Source organism: Dioscorea cayenensis, chromosome 6 (genome assembly GCF_009730915.1).
Source record: "Dioscorea cayenensis subsp. rotundata cultivar TDr96_F1 chromosome 6, TDr96_F1_v2_PseudoChromosome.rev07_lg8_w22 25.fasta, whole genome shotgun sequence".
Taxonomy (NCBI): Eukaryota; Viridiplantae; Streptophyta; class Magnoliopsida; order Dioscoreales; family Dioscoreaceae; genus Dioscorea; species Dioscorea cayenensis.
In genome coordinates this window covers 13,602,385-13,615,552 of record NC_052476.1, presented here as the reverse complement: position 1 = coordinate 13,615,552, position 13,168 = coordinate 13,602,385, and the positions used below count along the sequence as shown (strand labels likewise).

At 31.5% G+C, this 13,168-nt stretch overlaps 1 protein-coding gene across 2 annotated transcripts; it reads right to left on the bottom strand.

Annotated features, from left to right (window-relative positions):
* Positions 1-3,815: 3,815 nt before the first annotated feature.
* On the bottom strand, positions 3,816-8,177 carry LOC120263504 (phenylacetaldehyde reductase-like). 2 transcript variants are annotated; one of them, XM_039271435.1, is made up of 7 exons: positions 8,071-8,177; positions 7,878-8,024; positions 7,188-7,357; positions 5,973-6,164; positions 5,245-5,407; positions 4,566-4,752; positions 3,816-4,174 (listed from the first exon to the last, which is right to left on the bottom strand). In XM_039271435.1, the coding sequence occupies exons 2-7, from the start codon at positions 7,987-7,989 to the stop codon at positions 4,030-4,032; spliced, it is 969 nt and encodes a 322-aa protein (XP_039127369.1). In that variant the 5' UTR covers positions 7,990-8,024; positions 8,071-8,177; the 3' UTR covers positions 3,816-4,029. The 2 variants fall into 2 exon arrangements, with proteins under 2 accessions (XP_039127369.1, XP_039127370.1); XM_039271436.1 differs by having other exon boundaries at positions 7,878-8,027; positions 8,080-8,176.
* Positions 8,178-13,168: the final 4,991 nt, after the last annotated feature.

Here is a 13,168-nt window from a genome sequence, read left to right as displayed (position 1 = left end):
TGTTGTATGTTATTAATTTTTGTTGTTTTAGCAGAATATTTATTGCTTATTTTGTTGAGTATCATTTAAGCTTTAAAAGATTGTTATCTGTTTATTGTTTTAAACAACAATCTTGTTTTTGTTTATATATAGTTGCAACTGCAAACAAGGAGCTTGAAGAACTCACAAACAACATCATGGATCTCAATATCAATGTCAAAGATGGAAAGGAAGAGGATCTTTCATCATCAAATTCCATCAAAGCATGATTTTTATTTTGTTGTGCTATAAAGACTTGTGTAACTCTAAGAATTGTTTTAAACTTGTGATGTTCAAGACTATTGTTTTAAGTTTTAAATAATGTTATTCAATGTTTGCTAGATTTTAGGTTTTGTAAATGTTAGTGTAAGTTGGATTTTGTGTAAAAACAGGTTTATTTCTAAATGGGCCTAAACGGGCTGAATGTGCCTGTGTGTAACACGACCTAACCCGACCCAATTACTTAAACAAGTTAAACTGGTCTTGTCGGATTACATATTTCATATATGGGTCGTGTATGGGTTTAAGAAATTAGACATGATTAATAAATAAGTCAGGTCTAGATTTAGTATTAATGTGTCATACCCCTAGTTTTGACATGATACGATTGGACAAATTTACACGAATTACCACACTAAGAATAGGGGAGAATAGAATTAGCTAAGCTATTTGCGTATTTTAGGAATAAGAGGCTTCATTCTCGAGAATAGCTAATCCACGTCTATAGTGGTACTAGATTTTCCTTTTATTTGTTCTAATTAGGTACTCAATTCCACCCATTTTTTCATTATTCACTATTTTCAATTCTTTTGCTGCAAAACACTTTCTGTTTTGGATGAAAAAGGATTGAAAAGAATAAAAAAAAAAATAAGGAATAGGTGTTTAGAAGAGAAGTTGAGTGGAGATTTCACTTAAGGAGATTTTTTTTAATTTCATATTTTTTTATCTTTTATTCGACATGAATGATATATGTTGGGGGAAAAATTATTCTAGTTATGAATGTCATTGTCATTATATTAGTATTGTCATAATTAATATATTATCATTGATATTTTTATTATTACTAATAATAATATTACTATTTTCATTGTTGTAAATATTTTCATAATTGAATATTTTTATTATTTAAAAAATTAATCGTCGTTGAATATATTTATATTATATAATATACAAAAATTATAATTATTATTATTTTACATAATAGTGAAAAACAATATTTTGGTTGAAACAAAACTGCATTAAGATAAGTATCAATTAAAATTTATAATGATTCATATTTCTAATAACATTACATGCAGGGAAAAAAGATATAATCTCACAAGGGTTGTAAATATAATTTTTCTTATACCTATTAAGCTAGATTAAATTACTCCTAAGTAGTGTTTCAACAGAGAATTAAGTGGGTGACTAAACCCTTTAATCTTTGTTAATTCTCAATATTTTTCTAAACATCCTTCATAGACAGTGGAAGGAAATGAAGAATAAATTATTATTATTTTTGGAATAACTGCTAAACTACTGAAGAATAGTGGTTAACAGAATAAATTATTCTATTTCCTTTTGGAATAGAGGCTTTATTCTTGATGATAACTAATCTATCCATAGAGTAGTATTAGTTTATTCTTTAGATTACTCCTTTCTTTTACCAAACAAAGGACCAAGAATAATAGTTGTATATTTCATATTTATTGTATTCCGGTATCCAATTGCACTTTCTTACTCTTTATTCAATACTCCCTTTTCTTGTGTAACACATTACCTAGGGCTAAGCCTTTTTATTATTCAAAAGAAGGATTAAGCTTCTGAAAGGTGTTTTGCAAAATTTTAAAAATTGAGGATTTCAAAAGACACTTCTTAGCCAAAGACCTATAGATCGAAAACCAAGGGTCACTAGTGATTGGGATTTGGGAGGATACCCAAGGTTGAATCTCTGGGAATGGGAATGAGAAATTAACTTCTCCGAAGACTATAGAGAATAATGAATCTATATGATGATTATTTCTTTACTTTAGTTAAGTATAGAAATAACTCTCACATGCTAAAAGGCTCATAACCCAATGGTGTTGGTCTCATTGCGAAAATGAGTGTGAAACATTTAAGAGAACTTGAGTTTGAGTCCCATTGGGCATAGTGGTGATAACGAGTCTCTAATTGTGGGTGCGGACTTACTATCTAAACTCTGTGTCACCGAGTGAGGATATAGGAGCTGAATGCTAAATTCGCGACTCATGTGTGTGCTTGTCGCTTCAGTTAAAAACAATCTCACATTAGGCAAGGATGACTTGCTGCTTTCTCCATTATAATAATAATAATTATTATTATTATAATAATTATAATCCTCCAAGTCGGGGCTTATCTATTTATAGACTGAACATAATAAAAAACCAAAAATTAGTTTTAATAAATAACCAAAAAAACATAGCAAGAGCATCTTTAATGGCCACTCAATCCTCGCTCAATGAGTGATGGGTTAATTGAGTGGTCATTAAAAGGCTCAATGGCCATTGAGTGCTCAATCGGTAGGTTCCACCGAATCTTTTTATTTAAATATATATATATATATTAAATTCAGATAAAGCATAGAGCCCTGTATTAATTTTGAAAATGTAAACATTGGGTTAATACAACCTAAATTTTTTTAAAATTTTTCATTTTATCTCTATAAATACACTTACATTCTCAAACAAAACTTATATTCTTCTCCACTTCTTCATATTTGAATTTCCTACTCTATTATGGATAACAATACTCCATCTGCCTAAGCTCCGAATTTTTCAAATAATTTTCAAAATTTTTCATGTTTTTTCTTTCCACCAAATATGCAAAATTTTCAATATCCTCAAAATTCACTAAATTTTCTCCACTTTTATCTAAATGTCCAAAATCAACTAAAATTTTCATATGGTTATTTTATCATTTCGGGACCCCGATTTTAACAATACAAGCATGACAAGTCAAGAAGCCAACGTAGAAACAAATGGCTTTCAGATTCCTTCAAGTGGCCCCAAAATTTTGGATAAAAATTCTCGTCCCAATAAACAATACCTAAGAATAAATGCAGAATTACTTGATCAAGAAATTTACCATCAACTTCAATCGGATTTGGTGAAGTATATTTGACACCAATTCAAAGTGAACGTAGACAAAGATTAATGTTTTTATATATTTTATTAATGACTTTAATTATGTCATATTTTTAGTATTTTTAATTTATATAAGTTGTTTCCTTAATTCTGGTTCATTTTGATAAATTGTTTTTAAATTTTTATCCTCCACAAATTCATTATTTTTTTCCAAAATAGTATAATAATGTTTTATTATTCATATATTTTTATTATTTTAAAATTTTATTTTGAAATATAATTCTGAAATATATTATTTAATTACTTTATTTATAATATTTAAGATTTTATTAAATAAATATGTTTTAATAAAATATATAATATAATAGTTAAAAAAATAAATGAAATAATTGTGTTTTTATAGTATAACTATTATAGGAGATAATTAATAAATTCATGAGATAACATAGACATAAAACTCTAAGGTAGTATAATACTCTAAGGTAGTATAATGATTAAAATTGCCATAACAAGCAAAGAAACAGTGTCAAATAGAAGGCCATTTAATTTGAACTCATGGTGTCAACATGGGCTATTGCTAATGAGCCACTATAAAATTTATATTTGTTTTTTTTATAAGAGAGTAAGGAAGTACAACTCTTATGTTACGAAGATGGTATTTTTTTTTTTCCTTTACTATTATATATAAAAATTGATACGGGTATTGCTGCGCTCTAAAAATAAAATTTGAGAAGTTGCTTTAACACAAGCATCTGTGTATTTGGTCCCATCTCTATATGTACAAAAGAAGCAATTTTAAAGGACATTTTGTACAACAAGCTCACCGTAATTGACCTCAAACAACAATGAGATACTAGTGGAGTTCTACAACACCATCAATAACTATATACACACACGTTTACAATCCAAGGAGGGCAGACATTATTGTTTAGAAAGTGACAAACCCTTTCTCTTTCAAGCTTTCAATAGTCTCCTTCAAGCTTGTCTCAAGAGGGATGTAAGCTATACCTAAGCTTTTTGCCTTCTCCTTTGAGACCTGATATGTAGGGACAAATGGCTGTTCATCCTCGCACCTAATAAAGTGAATGACAAAAATTAGGATATAAAATTTGAAAAATTAAGGGTTCGAGAAAAAGCCCCTAAAGTTTTGTTCGGAATTTGATTTGGTCTTTTTTTTTAATCTAATGATAACTAATGTCACAGTACAAGTGACAGATTTAAATGATTCCATACAAGATCAAGGGCCTGAGATAAATAACAACTTAAATATGTTGTTTTTGTCAAGATTAAGATAAATCACATCTCAAAGATGTCAAATAAATGTTTAGAAACATGTTCTTGTTCAATATTAAGGTATTTTTGAAAGTAAGTTAGACTATAATACTAAATAAACATTCAGAATCACAAGGGAAAAAATTTCAAAATGCTAAAAGGAAAGTTTTAGAGTATTAAAAGATAACTTACTTATGAGGGAGCTGAAAAGTTGGATATAGTTCATGAATCAATTTCACAAGCTCCGACAAATGAGCAACTCTTTCAGCTAAGCAATATCTTCCATTTGCCGATGGAACCTCAAATGCCAGGACATGTGCTAATGCAACATCTTTAACATTTACAATTCCATAGGTTGAATTGGGATAAGTCGAAGCACCTACAATAGATTAGTCAACATTTAATTATATCTATCTGACATTAAAAAGAAACATGAGATGATCTCCACAAGGACAGTTATTGTCCTAACCAAAAGTTGGTTACCATGCATTGTTCAGTTAGTAACACAGTGCAAAACAGTTCTATGTTATCTGTTATTGCTCGGCAAAATACAATATTTTTTTAAAAACAACAATGCCATCCTTTTCTGATGAGAAGGTTCAAATATATATTTTAAAAAAGTACCCATAGTATTTCACATAAAATTAAGGCTTGATACTCAATACCAGATATACATATCTTTCATAATTGCTATGGAATTATCCTTCTAAGTGTCACCTTGACCTTAAAACTAGTAATTCTTGCTAAGTTTATGGAAAGTACGTCACTAAAAAGCAATTACTGTATAGCGAAATATGTGTCAAAAGTGAACTTCAACATTGAAATAATCATTGGTCTTAAACTCCTAAACTAGTTAGCACGAAACACGTACCATTTATCAAGTTCAAGATTATAGCAACACTTGTGTTTAAAGTTGGCTGCAGAATAGGACCAATCACCATCGATGGATTAATTATTACTAAATCGATACCATTATCCTTTGAAAACTTCCAAGCACACTCCTCTGCAAGGGTCTTCGATAGTGGATACCACAACTGAGGAAAATTTGATAACAGAAATGCACAAGTTATATAAACATATTTGGCCATAAAAGTAATCCAGAGAGACATATTAAACGAAATAACACTAGAAGAAAATATGACTATTACTGTTTAGAAAATTCATATAATTAGAGGCCATCAATAGAGTTTCACTAACAGAGTTTAACTGTTCAAAATTCTTAGCCAAAGTAATTTTGAATGACTAATAAACTAAATATTCCATATATCAACTCCCGTATAATCAAATAAGACCAAAAATGAATTAAATACATAAAAGTCTATCTCAAACTTCTGGGCAGGCTTACCATCAATATGATAAAAACATTTCAGCTCTTTCAAAGTAATTGGTAAAAATATTGGTAATCAAATCTTGCCATACCAATATCTTTTTTAGTTTGCGAATAAGTCAAAACTGATTACTTGATCACAACCCATTATAATATCCAAGATTGAAAATGATTGAATTGTTTACACTCATAAAGACAATAGGATTCCATACTCATGGTTCCACAAAATAATTCATGCATATAACTGAAAACACTATAATATGAAAGCAAACCTTTGCACGCTCACAAAACTCTGCAGCAGAAAACCATGTCTCATCAACAATCACATTAGGAGTGCGTGGTCTACCATTAAAATTAACAGCTGCCACGGATGATGTTACAACCACCCTTTTGATGGAAGGAAATTTAACACAAGAGCCTAAAACATTGAGGGTACCCTTCACCGCAGGATCAATTAACTCAGCCTGAAATATAAAAATTTCTCTTGGTGATATTTAGATGTATAAAAGATAAAATAGGAGGTGAAGAGATAAGTAAATAGTCTGAACTCTGAAATGCAAATTAAATCTTACAAGTTGAAACTCTAGAACTGAATGTCAGTTGTAAGCTTATCCATGTTTAAAAGTGAAATTATTTGAAAAACAAACTAAGCAAATGCAATAGATAGTAGACAATGATAGTCAAGTTGACAGATATAAAAGGATCTAGCATAAATAAATACATACACAAGTATGCAAGTAAGGAAAATGAGAGACCGGTGTGATAATCTCCAATGCATCAACAAACCGCATCAAATCACTTATATAATTAAATATTTTATAAAAGTAAATGCACCTCAATATGTTAACAAACTCAGACAATGCTGAAAATTAACTATAATGCCCTCTAACACATCCTACACAATGTATCTGACAAAGACTTGCTATAACCTAATTCACATAGATCCATCAGCATCCATTACAACCCATGAAACATAAAACCTAGTCTTTTTATATACCTTGCACAGGGAAAAAACCAGAAACCACTAAATTTAATCAATACCTATTTTTTCTTTTTTAAGCAAATGGACAAGCCATTGCAGGAGTGTATGCGGGTCTATCTTCAATATGCCATGCGCTCTCACCTTATAAACGGGCCATCCCATGCATAGAGGATCCAGCTCACCATGTGTTGGGTTGGAAATGAACCTCCAACCTCTCGCACAAGAACAAATGCCTTAACATTACCACATGCCCTCACCCTATGGATGGCCGTCCCATGAACAGGAGACTTAGCTCACCACTAAAAGCTTTTCACTTAAAAATTAGTATGATATATATATATATAACTTTAGTCCAACGATCAAAATGCTTTAGTCACAAACTAAGGAAACAAATTTAATAGTTCTTGTTCCTTTTTTTTTCCGTGTGTATGCGCGTGTGCATGCAAAAGTTTCAGCAAATGCGCATTTAGAGTTTGAGCATCAAAAGACAAATTGTTAGAGGAACCTGTGGATCTGTAGAATTAACAAAGCAAGGAGAAGCTGTATGGAAAACACATTCACATCCATCAACAGCAACATCAAATGAGCCCTCTTCCTGTAAATTTGCTTTGAATAGCTTAAGGCGCTCACTGGCTCCATCTAGAGCACGCAAGTGCTCTGTCTTCTTGGGATCACCTAAAAAATCAAAAGACCATTACAAAGTTTGAAATATTTATTTTCCATGAATGGATTAATAACAAAACTAATTACCTACACAAACTATCAAACCTATCATTAGGCAAAAGGTAAGGAAGCAATGCTAACTGCTCCGTAAATCTAAAACAAGTCGATAAATGTGGGCAACTCTATGCACTGTTTACAAGTCTCATGAAATAATTACTATGTCACACCAAGATCACAAACGCCAAAACTTGGCTACAAAGCCATGAAGCTGTTGATGACCAAATGCCTTTTTTCACAAAAACTTAAAAAGAGTAAAACTTCCGAATTTATTTTTAATAAACAAAGGGAAACTTGACGGATTTTTCTCTTTTTTAAAAAAAAAGTAACTAGAAGAGTATATACAACTAATCACTCTATAATAAAACCTAATGCATAATCACTCTACACTACAAGAGTATGATCAAGAGATCACATAATTCTGGAAACAAACCTAATGTATAGCAATGGAGAAGGAGAAGCTAGGGTTTGATACCGAGATCACGAACGGTGGCCTTGATGGTGTAGCCGCGATCTAGGAGGAGCTTCACCAACCATGAAGCGATGAAGCCGGAGGCCCCCGTCACGCACACCACCATCCCACTCATCTTCCCTCTCTCTCTCTCTCTCTCTCTCTCTTTCTCTCTCTCTCTCTTTCTCTCGATTTCGATCTCGATCTCGATCTCGATCTCGATCACGATCACGATCACGATCACGACAAGAAGCTGCTGGAGAAGAAGGGGGCGGTGGAGTGGGAGAGAGTGCGTTTTGATAACAAGCTGCTGGAGAAGAAAGGCGGTGGACTGGCAAAAAAATAATCACCTATGTGTGTCTGCATCGAGATTCGGGAAGGTGCTTATCTCGAGGCATACGTGGGAAGGGATTAGCGGGACAAATAAAAAAATGTGGGCCCCACCACAAATCGAGAAAATGCACCACGCCTGGGTGTGCTCAGATATTTGTAAAAAAAATACCTTGAAAAATTGGGCTTTTTTATTAGAATATTGTATATTTTTTATTTAATCACTTAAATGAGTAAATTAAAAAAATAACTAGGCAAAACGGTAAAATACTTACGGTGCGTTTGGATGATGGAATATGAATAGAAATAGGAATGGGGGTAATGAAGAGAGGAATGGGAATGAGGGTAATAGGGAGGGGATATGAATGTAAGAAGTAAGTAAAAGATATATGAGACAATTACCTTTATACCTTTCTTAAAAAAACAATTATGTATATATATTTATTGACAATTAAAAATTATTAACTTAATTAATTAGGTTAATTGATTAATTATTTATTTATTTAAGATAATTAATTATTTAAGATAATTAATTATTTTATTAACTTAATTAATTTTATTTATTAATTAATTACGATAATTAATTAAGTTAATTAATTATTTTTTAACTTAATTAATTATTTTAATTAATTATTTTATTAATTAAGTTAATAAATTATTTTATTAACTGAATTAATTAAGTTAATTAAATTAATACAATTAATTATTTCATTAACATAATTAATTATGTTAAATTAAGTTAATTAATTATTTTTTAACTTAATTAATTATGTTAATTAATGATTTTATTAATTAAATTAATCAATTATTTTATTAACTGAATTAATTAAGTTAATTAAGTTAATACAATTAATTATTTTATTAATTAAGTTAATCAATTATTTTATTAACTGAATTGACTTAATTAATTAATTTTATTAATTAAGTTAATCAATTATTTTATTAATTGAATTAATTAAGTTAATTAACTTAATTAATTATTTAAATAATTAAGTTAATACAATTAATTATTTTATTAAAATAATTAATTATTTTATTAATTAAGTTAATCAATTTTTTTATTAATTGAATTAATTAATTAATTAAGTTAAGTTAACAAAATTTATTATTTATTAATTAAGTTAATCAATTATTTTATTAACTGAATTAATTAAGTTTAATTAATTAAGTTTATTGAGTTAATTAAAGATGGTTAGGTTTTAAGTTGGGATATACAAATAATATTTTATTTTGAAATGGGTAAAAATGTAATTTCCAATCTCATTAATGGGTTTTCCCCCCAATATGAGGGAAATGACTTATGCCTTTGGGGAAGGTAATGAATACCCCATAGCCCTCAATGATTACATGCACAAAAGAACATCCAAACAAGGGGGAAGGAATGTCTAATCAATGATTACCCTACCAAGGGTAATCATTGATGTCATCTAAACACACCCTTACGGTTTTGTCTAATGATTTTAAAAAACAGTAACTGTTTACCGTTTTCTTAAAAAAAAAAAAAACAAAGCTTGCATTATCTTCTCCTCAGACCTACCCACCATGCATGCATGACTCCTCTAATGGATTCTCGTATTCTAAAAAAACAGCTGAAAAATTGCTCATCTATACCTTTTTTTTACAAATTTTTTTTGCTTGTTTAGGGCTTGTTTGGATCAGCTTTTGGAAAACAAAGAAGTGCTTTTTTATAAGTTAAGCACTTATGGGTTTAAAAAGAATTGTTTGTATTGGTTTTTCTGTAAAAACAGAAGCTGTAAAAAAAACTGAAAAACAGCTTTTTTCATAAGCTAGTTATGAGCAGCTTTTGAAAAAAACTGTTTTTTAGCTTATTTTTACAGCTTTTGCTTTTACAGAAAAGCTAATACAAACACAAAATATAAAAAAGTGCTTAACTTACTCTAGAAAAGCACTTTTTCCAGAAGCACTTCTACTAAACTTAAAAAAAGTACTTTTTTGAGAAGCCAACCCAAACAAGGCCTTAATTTGTATATGAAGTGTATGAAGTGTGAGTACAAAATAAAATAATGGTGAGAGACAGCCCAATTTGATGGTTTTTCTGACCAACTAAAACCATGACATAAGAATTTTAGTAAGGTAGTCAACTCGGCCAAACATAAAGGTTAGGGGTTGATGTCTTCAACCGGATCAAAGAAAAGTTGAATAGAGATCAATAATAAAATATTAAAAAAATATTATAATAATTAATAACGAACAAATATAATATTAAAACCATAATTATAATATAAACAACACAACTACTTAAATTTGATATTTAAATTCATTCCATACATATGACAAGCACATATCAACCTAACAAAATAATCTAAAATAAATACTCAAACAAACCCATACTGAGCAAAATTCAAAACAAAATAATTAAAATTATATAATAAAAAATAACCACAACTACTTAACTCAAGTTATCCACACTCAAAACAAGCATATACCAACTGACACACCCCTTGCGTGTGACCTGAAAGTGCACGGGTTTGTCGAAGTAATAATACCCCGGTGAGTGGGTAGTCGAATCCACAGGAAATAGTGATCAGAAATACAAAGATTGCTATTTAACTAAAGTGAAGATGAATCAATAGTGGTGTGAACAAAATCAATATGAAAAGAACTAAAGAAAATAAGAAAGAGAGGCGCAATAAAATGAGAGGAAAGACAATCGATAGAAAGTGGGGCACTCGAACATTGCTCCCCCCTAGGATTATTGCTTCAAGTGTAAGACCAACTATTATGTCCCCTAACTGATACTTAATGAGTTGTGGAAATCCTAAAATACACGGTCTTCAACTTAAGGTCAACAGTGACTAACTCTATACTATGCCCCGGTGGAGAAATCAATCAGTCTCAACACCTCACGCTGCATACAGTTACAAGAAGCTCTAGGGATTCCAAGTGATAAACCCTATTTTCTAATATAGGTCTAACCCTTTGGTCCAGACGAAAGACCCCTAGTCACAATTAAGCCCCAACACTACGGATTACTGCAACGCTTCACTCTATTGCTCGTGCAACTAAGCCCCAGCGGAGTTCCTCTCTTAACACTTCACTCTATTGTGACCGCAAAGAATTCTTAGAACATGGAGATAGGATTAATCACAACGAAGGGGAAAGGTAACGCTCCACTACCTCTCGACTCACCCTCTCGACCCTCTCCAATCTTGCTTTGTCTAACCCTCATGGTATGTCACTCACTCACAAGGACTACTAATGTAGACTCTCAACCCTAGTGTCACTCTAAGGGAGAAATCATTCAACAAGCATTCAAGATTGGAACTCAATTAAAGACATCAATTAAGGAAATTATAAAAAAAGATCAATGAAACAATAACATCCTAGGGTTTACAAGCCCAAGTACCCACTAGGGGTTTAGCTCTCCATGGAGCAAGATACAATCAATAATAAAATCGAAAATAAAAACATGCAATCCATAACTAAAACCCCTCGGTATTCGTGTCGATGGTCTTTATGGAGTAGCCTCGTCCTCTTCAAGGGTTCCCTTGTTAAGCCTAGGGCACACCTCGCCGGATCGGTGCCGACGAAAGCTCCCCCAATAACTCTCTTTCCAAAGGAACGCGGTGTCGATGGCCGTAGAATCACTCCAAAAACCTTGCCAAAGCCCCTCTAAACCCTAGCCGCAGGCTCTCCAGAGTTGGGTAAAAGATGGAGAAAAGATGAAAAAAAGAGTATTCCCAAATTGGTGCAAGCCGCGGCTTTATAAAGGGCTGGAATCGGGAATCCACACGAGCGTGTGGAATTTTCACATGCCCATGTGAATCTGCAGGAGTCTGATTTTCTGCGGCCTATGAACAGTAATTGCTACAATACCTACTACAGTACTCCGCCAAAAAAACACTCCCGAATCCACACTTTTCATCGAGGCAACATAAACGGGCACACGTCTATGCCGTAGATCGCGTCGCTTTTTCCAATAAGGGATAACAGTGATGAAGATCTTGCTAGCACTGCACAAGTCAGAATATACAAATGTGACTGCCTTTGTGCCCCTCCAAACCATTAATTACTTTGAGCGCATGGAGGTTGGCACACATTCACGTATTTTCAAGCGCAACTTTTGTCTTCACGTTTGTTCACTCCAAGATTCCATCAACAAAGTGCAATCATAATCTACTTTGGCTTACTTTCCTCTACATTTGGCTCCACAACCCTACATGCACAAAAAAAACACAAAAACACATGTATTAGCGATAAAATTTGAGAAAAAAATGCTCATCGTAAGAAAAGAATACTTTGTATTACGAATACACAAGCACTTATCACCAACCATGACAAAATAGTCACAAATGTTAGAGAAAGCAGAGATTGAAGAAGGATTTAGTGGATTTTGAGGCGTGTAGAAACACTATCTTTTAGGAATTTATCACCCTCAGGTCTGCACCAAGGTTTTGCAACAATTTCCTCAGGATACAACAAAATCTCAAGATTAAACTTTGCAGAAAAGTAATGATCTTCTGTGAGAACTATTTTGTATTTAAAGAAGATGAAGAGATGTGAACAACGGTTGGATTTGTCTGTTAGAGAAAACGACCAACATTTCTTAACTAAAAAAAATAATAATAAATAATTTAATTCAATCCAAGATGCCCCAAGTGCCCATTCATAGATTAAATAAATAAATATATAACTATAATAATAAATATATATATTGGAGGGCCTACTTGTACTTTTCTCAAATTCAATTATTTGATTAATTTCTTTATTATCTTGTATTATATAAACATATGCTCGTTCTTCTCTTTATCCGATGTGGAACTAAACTATTCACACATACTACACTAACAATCCCCCACTTAGTATGTGTGAAATTGATATAGTCATATTATAGCTAAATGCATTTATAAAAGGTAACTTTCATTTTAAACCTTTATGTAGTGTAAGTAATTCAAGAATTTAGCAAAATCACAAGTGCCTGAAGCTTAAAATGTGATTTTATCTGCCAAATCGGAATTGTCACA